The sequence below is a fragment of the Podarcis gaigeae genome, assembly GCF_964106915.1.
Source record: "Podarcis gaigeae genome assembly, chromosome: 5".
Lineage (NCBI taxonomy): Eukaryota > Metazoa > Chordata > Lepidosauria > Squamata > Lacertidae > Podarcis > Podarcis gaigeae.
The window spans coordinates 59,903,171-59,924,969 of record NC_139681.1 but is presented as its reverse complement, the minus strand read 5'-3'; the positions used below and the strand labels follow the sequence as shown (position 1 = coordinate 59,924,969).

At 49.2% G+C, this 21,799-nt stretch overlaps 2 protein-coding genes across 3 annotated transcripts in view; one reads left to right on the top strand and one right to left on the bottom strand.

Annotated features, from left to right (window-relative positions):
• The window catches only part of DNMBP (dynamin binding protein), a 51,423-nt gene extending 35,735 nt beyond the window's left edge, over positions 1 to 15,688 (top strand). For both annotated transcript variants that reach the window (XM_083740037.1, XM_083740038.1), the window contains 13 exons: positions 5,338 to 5,531; positions 6,483 to 6,582; positions 8,063 to 8,210; positions 8,590 to 8,607; positions 9,385 to 9,584; positions 10,145 to 10,275; positions 10,363 to 10,467; positions 10,677 to 10,805; positions 11,291 to 11,623; positions 12,455 to 12,637; positions 12,803 to 13,001; positions 13,513 to 13,943; positions 14,522 to 15,688. In XM_083740037.1, coding sequence (XP_083596163.1) covers positions 5,338 to 5,531; positions 6,483 to 6,582; positions 8,063 to 8,210; positions 8,590 to 8,607; positions 9,385 to 9,584; positions 10,145 to 10,275; positions 10,363 to 10,467; positions 10,677 to 10,805; positions 11,291 to 11,623; positions 12,455 to 12,637; positions 12,803 to 13,001; positions 13,513 to 13,943; positions 14,522 to 14,707 — 2,357 coding nt within the window. In that variant the 3' untranslated portion in view covers positions 14,708 to 15,688. The remainder of the gene's footprint in view (positions 1 to 5,337; positions 5,532 to 6,482; positions 6,583 to 8,062; positions 8,211 to 8,589; positions 8,608 to 9,384; positions 9,585 to 10,144; positions 10,276 to 10,362; positions 10,468 to 10,676; positions 10,806 to 11,290; positions 11,624 to 12,454; positions 12,638 to 12,802; positions 13,002 to 13,512; positions 13,944 to 14,521) is intronic.
• Positions 15,689 to 16,048: 360 nt separating this feature from the next.
• ABCC2 (ATP binding cassette subfamily C member 2) overlaps positions 16,049 to 21,799 on the bottom strand; it is a 31,100-nt gene continuing 25,349 nt past the window's right edge. The window contains exons 27-32 of the mRNA XM_083740036.1: positions 20,969 to 21,070; positions 20,715 to 20,858; positions 20,206 to 20,364; positions 18,920 to 19,086; positions 18,592 to 18,786; positions 16,049 to 16,976 (exon numbers count right to left, since the gene is read on the bottom strand). Of these exons, the coding sequence (XP_083596162.1) occupies positions 16,847 to 16,976; positions 18,592 to 18,786; positions 18,920 to 19,086; positions 20,206 to 20,364; positions 20,715 to 20,858; positions 20,969 to 21,070 (897 nt within the window). The 3' untranslated portion in view covers positions 16,049 to 16,846. The remainder of the gene's footprint in view (positions 16,977 to 18,591; positions 18,787 to 18,919; positions 19,087 to 20,205; positions 20,365 to 20,714; positions 20,859 to 20,968; positions 21,071 to 21,799) is intronic.

The following is a 21,799-nucleotide window of genomic DNA, read 5'->3' as shown; positions in this document are numbered from 1 at the left end:
TCAAAATTCAGCTCACGCTAACAGAATCGTGAGATCTGGCACCCAAATCGGGGTGGGGTACGTCAACCCTGTTCATTGTGCCAGCTGATTATGTGCCCATTGGGATCGGCTTTATTTGTTTACCAAACTGTTGAGAATAAATGCATGTGGTTTTTTAAAGACCAGTTTAAACGCAGAGGCAATGGAACATCTTTATCTCATAAGAACAAGCAAAAGTACACAATCTCTTTGAATTTGGGGAGGGAGATATATCGCTGTTGATAAGTGCCTGTTCTGCAGGTGGTGGGGGTAAAAATATATACATGGAAGGAGTTAATTGGAGGGAAGAGGGAAAGCTTGTTCTGCTTGATAAAGTTTTCTTCAGCAGCCACAGAGGGAAATGCATGCCTTCCGTTGGCATCCCTGCTTACTACTGTATTGTGAATTGCTTGTTTGCCTAACCAAACATTGCACAAGTGCCTCTCTCTCTTTGCGCGGCGGTTGGAGCTGATGGGTCACAAAGGAATGCTGCGGGGAGAGGAAGAGTCTGCTGGATGTTTTCCCTTTAAAAAAGAGCAAATGCCTGGGAAATGCCAGGCCTGGGGGTTGCTGGGCCCCAGGAATCAGCCTGTGAACCTGAGCCAGGGGGCTGGCCGGAGTCAAGACAACAGCAGGTGAGATAGAAAACCAGGAGCCGGCTCTGCCCTGCCCGAACTTCCACGAGCTGCGCCAGACTGGATGGGCACCTGTTTTAGGCGCCTCTTCCCAGTTCCGATTCCATTCGCCCTGGGAAGAGGGCTACTATTGTCGCCTCCCGGGCAGGCAGCCACGCCCTCGTTGTGCCCCAGATTTGGCCGTGATTGCATGGAGGGGCAAAGACGGCAGTGGGTCACGAAGACGCAGGTATGGGCGGCGCTGTTTTCCTGTTGCCGCTGCCAATTTCCCGGCCTCCTCCTTTTTTAGCTTTGCCTTGTGGTCCCAGGGGTGCTGAGCTGTGCAAGGACCTGCCTGGCACCTGGTCCCTTGTCTCCCGCGTCCTCTCCTTTCCCTCGGCGCAACAGCTCAGCTGCCTAGCAGACTGGCCTTCTGCTCGCTCTGACCGCAGCAGACTTTGCGCCAAGAACCAGCGGGGGGGGGGGGGGCGGGACTTTACGAGCGCAATCCGGAGCTGGGTAGCCAGACTGGGGAGGCGCCTTTGCAAAAAGGAGGGAGGGTCCTCCTCCACTCCGGATTCCCAGCACCGGGCTTTGGCTCTGCTCGACCCCGGGTGGCCGCTCCTTCCCTTAAGGCCATTGAGATGCTAATACCCGAAGTGGCGGGGGTCGGGGGCTGGGCTGGCTGGGGTCATCTTCGTCCGCCTACCCTGCCGGTTGCGTACGTGATGGGCCCCCATCTGGAGCCGCAGCAGCAGCAGGTGGGGCCGGGGATGACTTCTGAGCTCGGCTTGGTGAGGAATTTGGGGAGGGAGTGGCGGGCAGGGGTCGGAGATGGGTTACGGTTGGGGATCCCCCTCTCGATCCCTCCCCAGCTGCTGCTCTTATCCTGCGCGGTGCTGGATCGGAACCGATCCTCTTTCTCCAGCACCTGCCTGGACGGTTCTTACCCAGAGCCACGCCCCCTCTTCTCCCCTCTCTCCTGCCGCCGCGGGGAGGGAAGTCGCAGCCTTAGCCCCACGGACGCGGCGTGGAATGCTGCCTCTCGAGTTCGCCGCGAGTCCGCAGCCGCCGGCAAGAGCTTGAGCCGCGCATTGCACGGTTTTCACTCTGCATAACTCCCCGCTGTTGTTTCCTGATCGACGCCTGTCGCCTTCCCGGTCGCTTTGTGTCCCTGCCAAAGTGGGCACTAGCTGTCGAAAGTTCATCCGGCAGTGCTTTTGTGTACAGAACTCCCGTTGTTGTTGTTGTTGTTGTTCTACTGCTACTACGGACTTCATTGCTGTTGTGGAATGAAAGGATTTCTCCAACTCCTCCTTAACTTGCGCTTTTCCTAACCCTTCCCCATCGCGTGGTTTTAAGAGTGGCTAGGAGCTCCCCCTCCCCTTCCAGTGGACGTGGGTGCCTTTGTTTAAAAATCAGGCAAGGCACACCAAGTGATTTGGGGGCTGGGGATGTCTTCTAGCTTAGCAGATGGTTGCAAAAAAAAGGATAGGATCTCGCGTTACCCATTCTCGCAAGTCTCCTAGAAGACGACAGTGGTGTGTTGAGTCTTGCAGTAGTAAACACGATTTTAGTTTTACTGGATCAAACTGATGGATGACCCATCCAGCTCCATTTCCTGTCCTCCAGCAGCGGCACATAATGATCCACTTGCTTCAAGGAGCTTTGTATGTCTTCCTCTTGTGCTATTACAGTAGGATGCTATGCTTGTCTGTTCAGAAGTAAGCCCCCTGGAGTTCCCTGGGACTTACAGGTGAGCGTGTATAAAACGGCAGCCTTAAAGTACCTGATTCCGGTCCATAGGCATGTGAAAGAATCAGAAACATTCTTTCCCCTAATAAGTCACGACTCCTATATTAACCTTTTTCAGGGCCGGTCCACCATCCCTCAGACCTTGTGGGGGGTCGGGCTATATTTTTTGGGGGGGATGAATGAATTGCTATGCCCTACAAATAACCCAGAGATGCATTTTAAATAAAAGGACACATTCTACTCATGTAAAAACACGCTGATTCCGTCAGGCTGGATTGAGAAGGCAATTGGGCCACATCCGGGCCCCGGGCCTTAGTTTGCCTACCCCTGCCCTATAGCTTAAAGTGACAGGTGAACAACTCTGCCTGTGAATATGTGGTGAGCATTTGCTCTAATTATTATAGCTCTCAATGTTTTGAAATTTTTGTTAGCTTGCTTGGATCCTTTATAAACTCATTTTTGTCTGTTGCTACTGTTGGTGATTGTGCCTTCTGGTGGCAGACAGTTCCATAGGTCAGCTGCATCTGAGAGATACCATGTACTAATTTAATTTATAACTGGCGTATTGTATCATTCTAGAGTGATATAAAGAAATGAATAAGCTCCTTAGTATATTTTCTTTTTCCAGTCTTCCTATGCCAATGCAGTGCTTAAGTGGAAAGGCTTAAAATGAACTTTGTATTCTTCAGAATGAAACCTTATTCTCTTACAGTGCAATCCTATACATGTGTACTCAAAAGTAAGTCCTACTGAGTTCATTGAGGCATATATATTGCAAGCTAAGTGGGTATAAGATTGCAGCCTTAATCCTCCTTTTTGAGCCTGAGGGTTCAAACCTATGTGTTCTTCCTTGAGAGCAGTGCCTGTTGAACTTTGTGTACCTCGCTTCTGAATAAAAGGATTGGGTTGTGAGGAGTTCTCATCTTTTTCTCACACCTTTTTTTGTATGACATACATTGCAAAATCCTGCCTATTGCTCTTATACTAGTTTGTTTACAACTGGTGTAGCATGGGGTGACTGAAATGTTGTATGAGGGTGGGGCACGTATTGTTTTTAAAACCTTTTTCAAATTACTTCAAATGTTGGGAACAAAATGAGCTCTCTCTCTCTCTCTCTCACACACACACACACACACATATGTATGTGTGTATACAGTGGTGCCTCGCAAGACGAAATTAATTCGTTCCGCAAGTCTTTTCGTCTTGCGAGTTTTTCGTCTTGCGAAGCACGGTTTCCCATAGGAATGCATTAAAAATCAATCAATGCGTTCCTATGGAAACCGCCTTCAGACCAGGTCCGGGGACAGTCTGTCCCCCGACCTCTTCTGAAGGCCGGCGGGGGGCAAAAGTCTTTGCTCCCCCCTGCCTGCCTTCCCGGGAGAGCGGAGAAACGCAGCGCTGCGTTTCTCTGCTGTCCCAGAGGGCTTTTGAAGGCAGGCGGGGGGGGAGGTCCTGGACCTCTTCTGAAGGCGGGCGGGGGGCAAAAGTCTTTGCTCCCCCCCGCCTGCCTTCAAAAGCCATCCGGGATAGCGGGAAGCGCTTCCCTGCTATCCCGGATTGCTTTTAAAATGCTGGCGGTGGGGAGCAAAGCCTTTTGGCCCCCGCCGGCCTTCCTGGACCTCTTCTGAAGGCCGGAGGGGGGGGGGAAAGGCTTTGCTCCCCACCGCTAGGCCGCTAGCATTTAAAAGAGGTCCCCGGAGATTTCCCTATGGGCTTTCTTCTTGCGAAGCAAGCCCATAGGGAAATTCGTTTTGCAAAGCGCCTCCAAAACGGAAAACCCTTTCGTCTAGCGGGTTTTTCGTCTTGCGAGGCGTTCGTCTTGCGGGGCACCACTGTATAGGTATACACATATACACACACACCATGTCAGTCCATTGGCCCATCAATCTGGCAACAGCCTTGTAGGGCTTCAGATGGGATCTCTCTCACCCTTCTTGGAAATGCTACAGATTGAACCTGGACCTATTGCATACAAAGTCTGTGGTCTGCCACTGAACCACAAACCCTCCCTCAGATGTTTTACTTGCCTTGTGGTGGCTGCAGTGCATTGTATTGGGGGGCGGGGATCTTAGCTGAGCAGCCCACAATTGTTGCACAATCTTCTTAAGTAATACAATTAACCCAGTGAGAAATATGTAGGGCATAAAAGCATGCGTTAAAAATGTGTTGGTTAGGCAGCCTCTCTTCTGACTGGCTCCGTAATGACATGCCTCTATTGGAGGACTTAATGATGATGATGATGATGATGATGATAATAATAATAATAATAATAATTAATTTAAAAAAAAAATATTTATACCCCGCCCTCCCTGGCTAGAGCCTTCCACAGATATTGTGTCCCTGACTTGTGGGATGTGTGGCCATGCAGCTGTGGTCAATCAACTTGATAACCTCTTTGTCTAACCTAGAGTGTAGCCAGTGTGGTATAGTGGTTAGAATGTTAGACCAGGACCTTGGGACACTGGGTGACTTTGGGCCAGTCGCTGCCTCTCAGTCTAACCTATATCACAGGCTTGTTGTGTTATTAAATGAGGAGGGAGAGGACCACCTACGCCACCTTGAGCTCCTTGGAGAAAGAGGTGGGATATAATTGCAATAAATCCGTAACTAGCACAAAGGCAAGGGGGCAAGTTATTTCCCTTTTCCCTCTCAATTACGTGCCACAGCCAGCTAGTCATCACTGACGGGAAACCCTGTCCTCAGAAGGTGGGAGACTTGCCGGAAACATGTGGGTTTTATTGCTCGTGTGTTTCTGGCGCTTTCCTCCTACCCTGAAGCCAGCAGTGAGGAGGCTGTCCAGAACTAAAAGCCTCTTTCATCCACTAGGAAGCCGGCTGATAAGTCATCTGTAGGCTGGATTTGGCCCATGGACTTCCAGCTTGCCACTATTGCTTTATAAGGAGCTGTTGGCTCAGATGCTCTGTCCTGATCCCATTTGCTTCTCTTTCAGAAATGACTCTGCTCTCCTCCCAGCCGGCATCACTGGAGTCTGCGGCCACTGCAGCCACCACTCCTAACCCAGAGCAAAGGATGTTGGAGAAGAGGGCAAAGGTCATTGAAGAGCTGCTGCAGACAGAGCAGGATTACATCCGGGACCTTGAGATGTCTGTGCAGATGGTCTTGGTGCCGCTGCAGGAGGCACAGGTGGGAGTGGCCAGTTTGTGGCAGCCAATGGTGGGCTTTCAGTTGGCTTTTTTTTTTTTTTGCCAGGGCAGGGATGGGGTGTGACTTAGCACTATTTGGAGCCATTGGATATGGAGGGTTGGGCTTAACCAGAGATATCTGCCCTTAATTCTAAGCATACTGTCTCTCAGCCTGACCTACCTCAAAGGGTTGTTGTGAGAGGGAAAGGGGGTGCTATATGCACCCTCAACTCCTTGGAGGATAAAAATGAGATAACAGAATGTTGTGTGAAATGGAGGTGCTGATGGATGACATTCCCTGGAAGGTGTGGTGGGCGCAGAGAACAACTGTTTAGGTCTGGGATAGAGAATCTATGACCCTATTGAATTGATGAATGGTGTTTTATATTTTCCGATATTTTGAATTACTTTGCTTTATTTTATGTTACTTTGTTTGATAGTACAGTGATTGTAAGGTTTATTGTTTTTTATTTATTGTTTATTATTTTGCTATTGTGATTCTTCTGAGACACTTTGAGTTCAGTGTTTGTTTTTGCAAAAAGTGGAATAGAAATATTAAATCAAAATCAAACCTGTGGCTCTTCACATGTTTTCGTCATCCCTGACCATTAGCCCTGCTGGCTGGGACTGATGGGAGTTGGACTCTGGAGAGCCACAGGTTCCCCATTTAGGTGACGCTTAGGAGCTAGAAGGGCTGCTTTCAAGCCTGCGGGTGCTCATGCTGGCAGTGCTGATGCCAGTTTGTGTATATACTGGGATGTCACTGGGCATCAAGACCTGGAGAACTCTGGTGTTCTCCCACAATGTTTTGTGTCTTCAGAGAGAAGGAAAGCTGCCAAGGACTAGCTCATTGGTGTGAGCAGGGTGTGTCCTTGGGAGCCGCCTATCTGTAAATAAGAGTCCTCTGTGAAAACAATTTCCTTTTGCTTCAACACACTCCCTTGCTTCCTAGGTGCCACAGGTAGACTGTGAGGGGCTGTTTGGAAACATCCACGGTGTCATTGCCTTCTCTAAGCAGTTGCTGAGCACCCTGAAAGCTGCAGATGCTGTTGGTAGGTGCTTTGCCCAAAACTTTGGGGCATCTCTGACCCTAGGAATAAGAGTGGAGCAAAGGATGCTGGTTAAAGTGGTCATAGACAAGGCAACAGTTCAAGTGGTCTATTCCAACAAGTCCAATGCCTGGGCCTGACTTCCCTTTGTTTCCTTAATTTATAACCAGAGCCAGTGTGGTGTAGTGGTTAAGAGCGGCAGACTCGTAATCTGGGGAACCGGCTTCGCGTCTCCGCTCCTCCACATGCAGCTGCTGGGTGACCTTGGGCCAGTCACACTTCTCTGAAGTCTCTCAGCCCCACTCACCTCACAGAGTGTTTGTTGGGGGGGAGGAAGGGAAAGGAGAATGTTAGCCGCTTTGAGACTCCTTAAAGGGAGTGAAAGGCGGGATATCAAATCCAAACTACTACTACTATTCTTCTTCTTCTTCTTCTTCTTCTTCTTCTTCTTCTTCTTCTTCTTCTTCTTCTTCTTCTTCTTCTTTTGAGGTCTCCTGGCTTCAGTAGGGCTGGGATAGAGTCACTGTTCCTTTGCCAGCCTACAGCCTGATCTATATGGAGTCTGGCATATCAAAGTCCATTAAAATCAGAGGTTAAGCATGCCTGACTCTGCACAGTACAGCCCAAGGCAGGCATTGCACCTTCTTCTCTGCTTGCAAGCAAAAGTAACTCCAGATGGCTTGAGCAAGTGAATCAAGCTATAGGGAAAGGTTTTTTAATGGGTCACCAGTCAATCGGACATGAGGGAATCATTCCTTCCTGCTTTGGGGGCTCTAAATATGGCAGTTGCTTAGCCTTCAGCCTGTTCTTGGTTTCTCGTTTCATGGTGTCCGGGATGGAAGAGGGGAAAGCAATTTGCTGGTGGGTGTAAGCAAAACCCACCCTCGTGCTCACGAGCCACTGCAGTTGCATTTATTTTTATTGATGACCCAATAACACAGTTCTCTGAGCAGCTCGCAAAGATAAAATGATGTAGTACACGGCGCAACTGCAGCATAAAAAATTCCAGCAGAAAGCGACATAAACCCAAATATGCAGTAAGTGGGATTAAAATTCCGATTTTAAAATCTCCGTTTTTAAAAATCTGGGAGAATAAGAACTTCATCTGGTGATGAATAAATTGTAAAGAAGGTGCTACTCACCTCACTTTACCTGCCTGGGCCATGTGAAAGCGGGCCACTAAGGTTTGGGCAGGTAGTTATCAGAGGAGGCAGATCTTTGGGGTATCCTGATCCCAAGCCCTTGTGGGCCTTATACATAAGAGTATCTCTCAATATCAGTATAGCCATGGGTATGTAAAAAGGCAGAGAGATGTGTTGTTGGGCGCCCATGTGTAAGTGTCAGGTGACACCCTGTCTGCTCCCCCACCCTTCTGGTTTTGCTGCAGTGTGGGAAGGGAATATTGTGGTCCTGGCTGGCCATTAAGAGCCATTTCCATCAGGAAGAGAGCTGCTGAGTGACATGTGCCTTTTCTCCCCTGAAGGGCCAACATTCCTGGCATTTCGGGCTGAGCTGGAGGATGTGTACAAAGTCTACTGCCAGAACCACGACGAGGCCATTGCCCTTCTGGAGGCCTATGAGAAGGATGAGCGGGTCCAGAAGCATCTGCTGGAGTCCCTGGAGAGCCTCAGGTGAGAGGGCAGCTGCCCAGGCTCTTTTCTCACAATCCCACCCAACTGCTGTGCTCTTGACACAGAGGGATAATTTGGCCCTGATCCCCTCTCCTTCCCAGTTAGAGCAGAAGAACCTGCTTGTTTGTTACTGGACTCCGCTGGTTTGTGCTGGGAACAGAATTTCAGGTGCTGCCCAACCACTGAACATGTCCTCCAGACTTGACCCTCAACCAAAATAGGGCATGTTTCATGGTCAGGGATGGTGGGAGTTGTAGTCCAGCAACATCCTCAGCTTCCCATTCCCCCCTAGCATGAGTGCATCTAAGGCTGCTGCTTAGAAGGTGGAGAGGGCAGCAACCATTCTAATGCTTTTTCTTATTTATTTTTTTCCTGTCAGGAGTCTGTACACTGAATGGTAAGTGACCCTTTTTATACCATCAGTCTGTTTCTTGCTGTTCCCCAGTTACGTTCTGTGCCTGATTTCTCTTTGTTATCCATACCTACCCACAAAAAATGTACAGTACGAGTAAGGGTTTGGGTCAATCATTCAAATCTTTATTATGGCCATAGACCAAAATACAAGGGTTTGAGTATTTGTGCATCTCTGTCTGAGGCAGGAGCAAGGAGCATGTCTGGGAATGGGGTTCCTACAGGAGTGGGAAGAGAGGGCTGTAAGAGATTATAAGGAGTTCAGACTGCTGTGACCATCTTGGCCTGTTCAGGATGGGGAAGGAACTGAGTAAGATGTGGGGCAGGAATGCTACTAGGCTGGCTGGCTGGCTTTTAGGAAACAACTAGTCAACCATCCAGGTATTGTGAGTTCAGCTAGAAGAGGATGAAGAAGTGACTAAGTTTGGGACGAATGAGATGAGCTGGTTTTATGTTGTCTGATGATATATAGTCTTTTGGGGGAGGAAGACTGGTGCGGAGTGTCCAGCCTCAGTATGTGTCCCAATGTATTTATTTAATAAATGTGTAGGCTACCTTTCAAAAGATGAATATCTTTTCAAGGTGGCATAGGCAATTTAGTAAACACATTTTTAAACAAAGCATCTCACATGTGCATGCACATAAGCCAAAGAGCAGTTGGAAGGTGGGGTTGGTTTTCCTGGGGTGCAGTGTTTGTGGGGTGAGAGTGTGGGTGACAACATATGGGATCCTCTGTGCTAACTTCCCCCACCCCTTTTCTCAGGGGCTGCACCAACTACATTGACCTGGGCTCCTTCCTGATCAAGCCCGTTCAGCGTGTGATGCGCTACCCACTGCTGCTGATGGAGCTTCTGGGCGCCACACCTGAGTCTCATCCTGACCGTGCTCCCCTGGCAGCGGCTGTCCTTGCTGTCAAGGAGATCAACTGCAACATCAATGAATCCAAAAGGCGAAAGGACCTGGGTGAGCTGTGGGGCAGAGGAGACAATGTGGGGAAAGGGGAGGAGCACCACAAGCACCCGCTTGAGACAAACGAGTAAGCCACATGGGGAAGATGGAAAGCAGCCAAGCATCCCTGTGTGGAAGAGTTGGGTACCGTCTATGGAGACTGAGTGTACAGCAGGCTGGCTGTTGGGGGGGGGGGCGGGGGGAGATTGAGAAAGGTGAAACGCCTTCTAGTGGCTGCTGGGAGTAATAGCAAAAGTCCATTTGGTTTAACCCAGTCATGCTTAGTTGGCAGGATGCATTATCCAGTTATTGCTCCCTTACAAAGAGACAAATGTCGAAAGGCAAATGAGCCACTTACCTCTGGTGTTTGGAAGTGGTGGTGTACTGTAGGCTAGAAGTGAACTGACAGAGGATTGTGTCTGGGCTGAGAGAGAAACTCCCCAGGATGGCACAGTCTTTAATGGATCTTCTGTACTCTCAGGGGATTGGACCAGGTGACCATTGTTGTCCCTCACCACACCCTGTTATTCCACGACTCTTAGGAGCTGACTCTTGCTTCCACCACTCTCTTTCAGTGCTAAAGTACCGGAAAACTGATGACGACAGCCTCATTGAGAAGATCTCCAAGCTCAACTTCCATTCCATCATCAAGAAATCCAATCGTGTCAGCAGCCACCTCAAGCACCTCACAGGTTTTGCACCGCAGGTAAATGCTGGCTCTGGTTACATGTCTATGGGAATCCATCACAAGCTCCACGGTACCTATCAAATCTCCTCCTCCTCCCTGTTACAGCTCAAAGATGAGGCTTTTGAAGAGACCGAGAAGAACTTTCGAATGCAGGAGCGGCTGATTAAATCTTTCATCCGGGACCTTTCTCTCTACCTTCAGCATGTCCGGGTGAATAAACATATTTGTAGGGGATGGGACAGGACCTTGTGAAGAATTGGAGACTGAGGGGATTGAGTGACTAGCAAACTTGAGGGTCCTGCCTTGGCTAGCTTTGGGCAGAAGTTTCTGTGTCACAATCTTGGCTCGGGTTGTGGCTGGGCTTGCAGGGGTTGCAAACTGCTTTAGTCCTGCTGAGGTCTGTGTCTCTCTGCCCTCAGGAGTCTGCCTGTGTTAAAGTGACAGCAGCACTGAGTATGTGGGACCTGTGCATGGAGAAAGGCAGTGCTGAGTTGGAACAGTTCCAGAAGGTCCACCGTCTCATCAGCGACCAGCTCTTCTCTGATTTCGTGAGTGAGGTCTTTGCTTCCTTCCTGGGTCAGGTGTTTCCTCCTACTTTCTGGGCACAGAATCAGTTGGTTGCAGAAACAGAAGGAAAGGAACTTTGGAAGAGGCTAGAAAAATATTTCAGTATGAGGGAAAGGCATAGCGGGAGTTGGGGAGGAGGAAGCCTTTCAGGGTGATGAAGCCATTGGTTGGTGGAAGAGAGCCTGTGGCAAGGAGGTGGGATAGAAGAGATATTGCAAAATGGGCTTTCTCCTGAAATACATATGGAGTGGTACTGGGCAGAACAGGTGCCCTTCTGCCTTTGTTGACACTACAAACAAATGTGTATTGTCTTCCTCCTCCCAAGGAATTTTCTGCAGCAAGATAGAAACAAAACCCTTCCTTCCTCCAGTACAGCTTGTACTGAAACTATAACAAAATAATGATTTGCTACAGAAACGTGTGGGGGAAAGAGCATGCTATTTTGGTGTCCTTGTGCCCCTTGCAGAAGGAGCGCACAGAGCGGCTGGTGTTCTCCCCTCTGAATCAGCTGCTGAACATGTTTGCCGGGCCTCACAAACTCGTGCAGAAACGTTTTGACAAGCTCCTGGACTTCCACACATGCACGGAGCGGGCCGAAAGGCTGAAGGACAAGCGGACCTTGGAAGAACTGCAGTCAGCTCGCAACAATTACGAGGCCTTGAACACGCAGCTGCTGGATGAGTTGCCCAAATTCCAGTGCTGTGCCAAGGAGCTCTTCACCAGCTGCCTGCGCGGCTACGCGGAGGCCCACTGTGACTTTGTGCACCTGGCGTTGCAGGAGCTGCAGCCTCTGCTTTCCGTAAGTGTGCAAGAGAGGCCAGGACCGTGCAGGCTGCCCATCCTGATTGGAGACTAGCGAGGGTCAGAAGGAAAGAGCATATAGGGCTGCCTGATTTGCTGCCCCATTGCATTTGCTCTATGTTTTCAATGAATGCACTCTCCAGTTGGCGTGGAGGAGGAAAAGGCACACACTAGGTCAGCACAGTGCTCTTTAAAAGTTGCCTTCTGTGCTGGGATTTCATATTGGCTGTTGCTTTCTCTCTCTAGTGCCTTTGGACCTTCTATCCTCAAATCCCCTCCACTAGTCCGATGGTTGTGAGTGACCGTTGTGCCTTAAACAATCTCTGAATTCCCATGAGTTTATTCTTTGCCCCAGGCTGTAAATGCCACTGGGGGAAATGGCAACAGGAAGGCACTGTTGAGCAAAGGAAGCTTCCTTTTATACTGAGTCAGACCCATCGGTCCATCTAGCTCAGTATTATCTACGTTGACTGGCAGTGGCCCTCAAGGGTTTTAGGCTGGAGCCCTTCTCAGCGTTACCTGGAGATGTTAGGGATTGAACCTGTGACCCTTTGTATCCGAAGCGTGTACTCTGCCCCTGAGCTATAGCCCTTCCCTTACAGGCCCTCTGAAATGGAAGGCTCCTTGGGATGAGGATCTTGACATAGGACATAACTCTTGATAATGGGCTCTATTAGTAAGGAAAAGAAGGCACCAGGTCCTGGGTTTCTAGAGCTGTCTCTGGGTCTTCCCTTCCTGGAGCATGGCTTCATAGTGGCCTGTCTCTTGTGTCTAGCCGGGCTCCCCGTTTCCACTGTTCTGACGGCCCTGCCTCCCTCCTTTCTCCTAGCTGCTGCAGGTGGTTGGCAAAGAGGGCAATCTGGTTGCCATCTTCCAGGAAGAGCATAGCCGTGTCCTCCAGCAGCTGCAGGTCTTCACTTTCTTCCCCGAGAGCACCCCCGCTGCCAAAAAGCCCTTTGAGAGGAAAAGTCTGGAGCGCCAGTCAGCACGGAGGCAGCCGCTTCTGGGAATGGTGAGCAACTGTGGGGGCAACGATGGGTGGGGGACTCCTCATTCAACATGGGCACTGTCCTGTGGTGGGCGGCCTTGGCTTGAGGAACCAGGGCCGGGCATGGAGCACTGTGTGTCACTGCATCGCCTTCCCCATCACTGTTTGGTGCTGTCGCTTCCCTCGCAGCCCAGCTACATGCTGCAGTCGGATGACCTCCGCGCCGCCTTGCTGTCTCGGTACCCCCCTGACAAGCTCTTCCAGGCTGAGCGCAACGTCAACGCCGCTCAAGAGTTGGACATTTCATTGCTGGAGGGTGACCTGGTGGGGGTCCTTAAGAAGAAGGACCCCATGGGCAGTCAGAACCGCTGGCTCATTGACAATGGAGGTGAGTGGAGGCCTCTCTCGGACTCCAGGCAAACCGTGGGACACCTCCTGTCCGGAGGAGCTTGTTCTGTATCTATTCTTTAATTTGTGCGGGTTCCACACTCCCACCCAATCTGCCACTAAGTGCACTTATTTTAATTTCTAAAGGAACCACCTGTTCTTTCCAGATATCAATCAAAGTCACTCTGGTAGAGCTTCAAATTCCTCTTTTAATGACAGCTGCTTATCACTCTCCCTAGTGGCCTCAGGAGCTATATTTACTGCTAAGCAGGCTGCTGAGTCCCTACAGGCCCCAGTTCTTTTCCTTTCACATGGCTTTAAAAATGCCACAAGTATTTTCCTTTTTATGCGCGCACAGCTGTTGTGCACATTCTCCACCTCCCCAGTTCAGTGTTGGTCCAGTGTCCACAATGATACCGAAATCTGGTGTTGGGAGACACCTGATGCAGCTGTTTCCCAGTGCACTGGCCATGCCCTGTCTGTGCTTCTGATTTCCGACCTTCCCTCTACAGTGACCAAGGGCTTTGTGTACAGCTCCTTCCTGAAGCCATACAACCCACGATGCAGCCACTCAAATGTTTCTGTGGGCAGCCATTCCTCAAGTGAATCCGAGCACAGCGGCTCCTCATCTCGTGGCAGCAGCACGCCAAGCAGCATAGTGAGCAACGCATCTGCAAATAGCCCTCAGAAACCTCCGCAGGACTCGGGCTTCCAAGGGGATTTAATGAGCTCCCTGCAGGCCCTTTCAGAGGTGGATGCTGCTGAACAACCTAAGACTGGTCCTGTAGACTCTACTCAGGCCCCCCGCGCCATTCCGGCATCTCGCCGATACAGTAACCCCGACCCACGCAATGGGCTTCCGGCCCGGCCCAAGGCCAGGGCGACACCTTCGCTGGAGAATGGCAACTTGAGGCCGAGGACCAGCGAGTCTAAGGGGAACCAGGTGAGTGGGGAAGAGGCATATTTCTGTCTCTGTTAATGGGCCATTTCTAATTCGACTGGCTAGCTGGCACAACCAAGGCTTCCTCTGAAAATGAGCATACAGTGGTACCTCAGGTTAAGAACTTAATTCGTTCTGGAGGTCTGTTCTTTGCCTGAAACTGTTCTTAACCTGAAGCACCACTTTAGCTAATGGGGCCTTCCGCTGCCGCTGCGCCGCTGCTGCACAATTTCTGTTCTCATCCTGAAGCAAAGTTCTTAACCCGAGGTACTATTTCTGGGTTAGCGGAGTCTGTAACCTGAAGCATATGTAACCCGAAGTATCACTGTAATGGAAGCCCAGAGTGAGTTCTGTTCCATCTAATTCAATACAGCTAATTCTTGGGACTTTGTATATTCATATTGTATGGGCTAAGATATTTTTAGCCTGCTTTTCAATTTAACAACAAAATTCCCAAAGCAGGTGCTTACAGTGTAAAAAAAAGGGGGGCAGCCTGGGACTTGTTCTGTGAGGCTTTGAATGGTGTGGCATCTTTCTTCCTACTTTTCCACTGACCTCCTCCCCCTTCTTTCTACTTTGAGGTCTACTATGCTGTTTACACTTTTACGGGACGGAACTCAAATGAACTGAGCGTCACCGCGAATCAGAGACTAAGGATTCTGCAGTTCGAAGACATCACGGGGAACCAGGAGTGGTGGTTGGCAGAGGCACACGGGAAGAGGGGCTACGTGCCGTCCAGCTACATTCGGAAGACTGAGTACACGTGAAGGATGTTTGTCTGGAGTTGCCAGAAACTGCTGCCTTAATCACTGTTGGAGCCAGGCTGAAGAGGGAGGCCTTGGGCTCTCCATCCCCTTCCCCTTGGGTTTCAATTGGATACATTTTGGGGGAGCCAAACCAGGTTTCCTGTGAAGTTGAATGAAGTGCTTCCAGGGGGTTCTGCTGTTTTACCCTAATGAGACTGAACCTCTCTGTGCCTGGTCCTGAGGGGCAGTGCCCCTCGCCTCAAGCATTGCCGTGTGGAGTTTATTCCCCCTTGAAGTAGGTGTTTAGTCTCCTTTGACTAACAAGTTTCAGACTAGCTGCCGGTTATGCAACTGTGAGGCATCTGGCAAATGGTAACCCAGGGGGCTGGGTGTGCCCTGTCAGATCAGTCTAAGGATCCATCTTACCTGCTTCCCAGTAACCATCCTCATGCTTCTAGCAGCCCACTAGCAGAGCCTGCAGGCAATGGCCCCTCATCTGCCCATTTGTCCCCCAGCAATTGGTATGCAAAATCTGCGCTGTCTCTGAACTTAGATGTTCCATTTAGCTATCATGGCATGGAACAGTTGCAAGACTGAAGATCCACTACAGGCTGGCCTCTTGTTCAGTAGTGGATCTAATACAAAGACAGGTTGCAATTTTGTTTTCCTACAGACTGCAATGTTGTATGCAAGGGTGCTGGAGATTAGCTACTGAAAACGAGAGCGCTTCCTTTCTCTCAGTGTTATTTGGCATTGGCTGTTGCAAAGTGCATAAGGCTTCATGCAGCTTCAGGTGGGGTCTGGTGGCACACCTTGAATGCCGCTCTGTGTGTGTGTGTGTGTGTGTGTGTGTGTGTGTATACATACTGCTAGGACCACCTTGCCCCAAGTCAGATTTTTTTTTGGGGGGGGGTATTCCTGCTCCAAGATAAAAGAGCAGAGAATAACAGCTGCATTGTGCCTCCTGAGCTGCTGTTTTGTAAATAAAAACTTTTTCTGACATATCTTGAATGATTCATGCACAGTCCCCCCTTTTGCATTACCCCTTCTCCTTATGACAGCAAGCAGCATGCCTCAACTTGAGCACACAAACACCAAGATTGTCAGGAACAATCAAATATTATGATGGTCCAGGGATGAATGGTAACGGTACTGGCAAAAATGGGAGATTGACCTATAAGAGTAAGAGCACTTATGCCTAACTTTCCTTTGTGCCAAGGAAAATCCGTCTGGAATATTGGGAAGGGTGGGAACACCCAACAGCAAGAAAAGCAAACTTGTGTTTTCATACTTTGCTTCCCCGGTGCCTGCTGCACCAGCGGAAGTCTAGGGCCAGGAACATGCAAGAAACATTTGCCCCGCTTCAGTAATTATTGTCCGTTTTATTGTATTTTAAATACAACATAAGATGCCTCAGGAACTCAGGTCAGTAGACAGGGTATGAAAACTTTTTTTAAAAAAACCCAGTGCACCCCACATTTGAAACACCTTGTGACAGCAAATTTAAAAGAAGGGTACAGAGACTGGACTGTTTGGGACAAGATTCCCAAATAGTTATTAGTCAGCACCTTCCAGCACTTCTCCGTGTACTAAGTGTTGTGAAGTTCTAATTTGTCATCTAAATCCTCTCCACCCCACCTCCAGATGAAGGTGTGAAACCCCATGCAAGGAGGAGGAAACAAAAGCTGCCGGTATCCCCAAAGAAACATGTATCTGGAAGGTGATGCGTTTTGGGGACAGGGGGCGATAAACGGAACCAGTTAATACCAAACACCACGGCATGTTTTTGCCTACTTCATAGCACGGAAAATTGTATGGGAACTTCTGTGCTGTGTCTTGAAACAAAGGAGGAATGGTAGAGCTTCCGTTGATCTTTTCTATCTTGGAGGGCGATATTAAAAATGCACCCCTTCTGCAGAACCATGGTTGGCTTATAGGCAGTGCTTGAGTTCGGGGCCAAGAAAATATCAGGTAGCTGTCTGTGAAGATACAAGCTGGTTGAGTGCAGCGTGCCCAGAAACTGTATGATGATACAATCTGTGTTTCAGGCGTAATATCACTGCTGGTACAGACAGTTTTGGCACCCAGTCAAAGGTAAAAGTCCAGGAAAAGCTACCACAAGTATGTGTGAAGCTGACCTTGGTCTTGCTGCCCTTGCCTCTACATGGCAGTGTTCTGGCTTCCTACAATTCCAGCATCCTTGGCCATTGCTGCAAAGATGCTTTGCTGTTTAAGCAGATGATCAGGGCTGTCAAACTCCACAATCCTTCCCGCCTGAAGCACCATCACCCTGGAGTGGAGAGAGAGACATTTGAGATTGAGCACAAGCACCCATATCTAGTTGCACACAGCTTCTAGCACCTTCCAGGTTAGCAGTCAGAAACTAAGTGGTGTCAATCTGTATGCAAAAGAAAAGTTGACACCAGAAACTCTAAAACTGACCCCGCCATCTACATTCCTGAGGAAAAAACGTGGAAACTGCAACAGGGCGGCTCCAGAGGGAGTTTCCGGAATGGAAAAGGGAAAGTGGCCAGAGGGTGGAGGGAAGGATAAGAATCCCTTCAACTGATCTGGGTAAATAATTATTGGCACTGATGGTCAACCTGGCTTGTGTGGTAGGGCTGAACGTATTCCATCCCTTAACGATTCACCACTTCACTTTAAAAAATGTGGGAGTCACTGAGCTAATAATGCATCCAATATTTTATACAGCAATTTCTGTGTCCAATTGCTCACCCTGAAAGGTCATCATCCTATCACAGGAACTTTTGTTTTGCTGAGTTGAGTGGGAAGCACAGGCTCAACCATTGTCCCAAAAGGTTGGGCTGGTAGAGCCATTGCAGCTCCAAAAGCTTCTCTGTTTTGTTATATTCTCCTTTGGAAGTATTGGTTACTGTAAAGCAGATTTAATGAGGTCATCGCTTTCCTTCCAGATCTGCTTTGTAGCAACTTACAGCCCAGTCTTGGATGCCAAATGTTGTTAAAAGGTTTCTAGAAATCCATTGTTCTTCTTGTTGTTTATGTGCTTGCAGCTAAAAGCCAACCTGAGAAGGGATTTGCTTTCCCAGGAAAAAAATTGACCTGCACAGCATTTACTGTGCTTTTCAAGCATTTGTTTAATGCAGGCTTAGGAAAACAGGCTTATTTTCTAAAGTTTTATTTCACTGCGCTGCATGCTGAGTTATTTCTCTTGTTTGACTATCAAAGAAAACCATTTGTATGCAGTAGGCCTCTAAATACAAGTTGCTGGAAACCACGGTTGGAGAGAGAGCTGTCAGGCTGAGATCATGCTTATGGGTTGTGGGCCAACAGGCACCTGGTTGGCTACTGTGAGAACAGGATGCTGGACTAGGTGGGCCTTTGGCCTCATCCAACAGATTCTTCCTATGCTCACTAACCATTCTGAAAGCCTTTCACGGATGGACTTCAAATATTGGCTTTCTTCAGGATTGTGTGTCAACGTATGTAAGGATATTTAGTACAGGCCACAAACTATCTGGATTTAGATTTCCAAATGTGTTGTCAGTTCTAGGAGCACCCAGTGGAAGTTTTAGTGGGATGATTACTGAATGACAGTTTACTCCATGCAATTCCACTGTTGCTGTAGGTCAGTGTTTCCCAAACCTGGGTCTCCAGCTGTTTTCGGACTACAACTCCCATCATCCCTGACCACTGGTCCTGGTAGCTAGGAATGATGGGAATTGTAGTCCAAAAACAACTAGAGACCCAAAAGTTTGGGAAACAAGTGCTGTAGGCGCTTCAACCATTGTGGGCCGAGGGAACCTTTGCTGCTTTTTTCGTGAGACCATGAAGCCCTGAACCATTACAGCTGTGTATGATGAGAGAACGCGATTCCAAATCACGCCAGATTTCACATAGCATGCCCACAACCCCACAAATTGTACCTGTGGCTGTCCATAATGGTGTGCAACCGATGGGCAATGGTGAGCACAGTGCAGTCTGCAAACTCGCTCCGGATTGTCTCTTGGATCAGGTAGTCAGTCTCCATATCCACAGCTGCCGTGGCCTCATCCAGAATCAGGATTTTGGATTTACGGAGGAGGGCCCGTGCCAGACAGACAAGCTGCCTTTGCCCCACGCTGTGGAAACAAGATCAGCCCAAATGGATGCAGCTGCCTGCAAGGGGCTAGTGTAAATACCATCACAGCCCATGCTCTCCCAACAGTCTCCCAACTCTTAGGATGGGAGCAGCCCGTATTACCCTTCCTGTACCTCAGGTTGTCTCCTGCTTCGCTCACTAGATGGGACAGTCCTTCAGGCAGGCTGTGTACATAAGACTTCAAGTGTGCCAGCTCCAGAGCATGCCAGACTTCTTCATCCGAGTGCTGGTCAAATGGGTCCAGGTTCATGCGCAAACTCCCCGAGAAAAGAACAGGATCCTGTAGGGGCAGGCACGAGAGGCTGAAGGCAGGTACGACTGGAAGCAACAGAAGGGCTAGGCTGAACCAAAGTGGTGCTCTTCCTTTCAGCCACACCCAAGTGCTGAACAGGGAGCTACAGTATAGACAGGGTGAAGTAGGCAAGGTTCTGCACCATCCCATCTCTGGGATCCAAAAGCTACAGTTTAAGCCGGCATGGATGGTCTTCCACTAGGGATGATCTTGGTCTGCAGCCATATATGCTTTGGGGGTGTAGAACATTCACGATGGGCCCTGCAAATTACCCCCTTCTGTTCATGCCCCCTTGTTCCACTGCGTTACAAAACAGGAGGTGGTATTTGCCATCTCATCAATATAGGAGTGGAGGACACAGGTCTAATAAGGCCTGCTAGACCGTTTTGTCCAAACCATGTGCACCTGATGTCATATATGACCTCAGCTGAGGGGCAAGTAAAGACGGACTGGGTCAAAAAGTGGTTTGCAGTGCATGGCACTTTGAAACCCTAATTATCACCTGCTTCTTAAAGGTAAAGGGACCCCTGAACATTAGATCCAGTCGTGACTGACTCTGGGGTTGCAGCGCTCATCTCGCTTTATTGGCCGAGGGAGCCGGCGTACAGCTTTCGGGTCATGTGGCCAGCATGACTAAGCTGCTTCTGGCGAACCAGAGCAGTGCATGGAAATGCCCTTTACCTTCCCGCTGGAGTGGTACCTATTTATCTACTTGCACTTTGACGTGCTTTCAAACTGCTAGGTTGGCAGGAGCAGGGACCGAGCAACAGGAGCTCACCCCGTCACGGGGATTTGAACCACCGACCTTCTGATCAGCAAGTCCAAGGCTCTGTGGTTTAACCCACAGCACCACCTGCGTCCCCATCTGCTGCTTAGGGGGCTGTAAAAGATTACTGAGGGTTTTAAAGCACCATGCACAGCATGTGGGCAAAAACTGGCCACCTGGTGTCCATGTGATATTCTCCACCCGTCAGCCAGAGTGGGGAATAACAGCATGGGAAGCCCTCCACCACGGGAATCAGCAGCATCAATGCAATAAGGGAGGACACCCCAAGCATCCAAAGCCTGGCCTCAGCTCCTACAAGCCAGGTTTACTGGGTGTCTCACCTGTGGGATGATGGTGATGTTCCGGCGCAGATCATGAAGTCCAAGTGTTGCTATGTCGAGCCCATCAATCAGGATTTTGCCTCCAGCTGCCTCCAGGATGCGAAAGAGGCAGTTGGTGAGCGAGGATTTCCCAGCCCCGGTTCGGCCCACGACACCAACCTGAAGCAAGAGCATCTCAAGGGTTAGATAAACCAAATCGCTTTTATTTCTCAGTTATCCTTTCCTGGTTCATTCATGCAACTAGACAAGATGCTGCATCTCTGCTCTGGTTCCTGTTGGACAGGTCTGTGTTGGTTCTGAACTTTGAGCTAAGAGAATTATTCTTGGAAGCTGAGCAACCTAGAGGTTTTCAGGTCCATGGGATGCAGGCTCAGCAAATAAAGGACAGTATCTGCTATGTTGTAAATAAGAGCTTTCCCCCACATGTGACTCCTTTTTTCTCCCAATGTGTGCTTCCTTCCCTTCTCAGCAGCCTCAACCAGCTGTTTATCTCCCCCCCAGTGCCTCACCTTCTCTCTGCTCTGGATCTCACACTTGATCCCATCGAGAACCAGCTCCAGCCCAGGCCGATACCGCACTTGGTAGTCTATAAATCTTATCTCTCCATTGTTGGGCCAGCCAGAAGGTGGTCTCTGGGCTGTTACCCATGGTGCCTGCAGGAGAAAGAATGGGCATCACACAAGATATATTTGAATCATTGGGACCTCTCCCACAGCACAGCAATCTTGCAAACCCCATCCCACATCGTCACAGCTCCCCATACCTCATTTTCCACATGTGTGTATTCATGCACTCTCTCCACAGCCACAATGTTGGTCTCCAGCTCCGAAGTCATCCGCACCAGCCAGTTTAATGTTTGGGTGATCTGCATGGTAGTGGAACTATCACTAAAACAGCCTTGGTCCTCCAGCCCTTGCCCTTCCCTGCCCCATACTTAAGAGAACCCATTGTATCCCATTTGCCCACATCTACAGACACAAGGAAGAAAGGCGCAGGAGCATGTCTTCTTATGAGAATCCCTTTTTAAAGGCAGAGTGGCCTCCTCTCACACTCCCAATAGGAAGGCTTACCATCATCATTACTACCATTTATTAATTAAATTGATATCCTGCCCTTCCTACTGAAGGAATCCAGGGCAGCAAACACACAAGTGATATTTAAAACATCTAAAAACAAATTCTAGTACAGATGCAGACTGGGAAAGGTCTCTATTGAAAGACTTAGTTGAAAGAGATAGGCAACAGAGATGGTGCCCGTCAAATATTTAACAGGAGAAAATTCCAAAGCATCGTTGTCATAACAAGAAAGGCTGGGTTCCTATATTGTGTGGAATAGACCTGATAAGACGCCATCTGCAGGAGGCTCTCACCTGCGAAGTGCAGTGATCACTGATGGGGTACATAAGGGGTGAGATTGTATTTTAGGTATCTATACCAGCACCTTGAACTTAACCTGCCACCTAGCTATGTAGTGAGTAGCTCTTGGGCTTCATGACAATAGGTTCTCCCTAACTCCATCCCTAATCCATTTTATTTTCAACACCTGATGGTTTAAGAAAACAGGTAAAATATAAATTGCAAGAAACCCCCCAAAT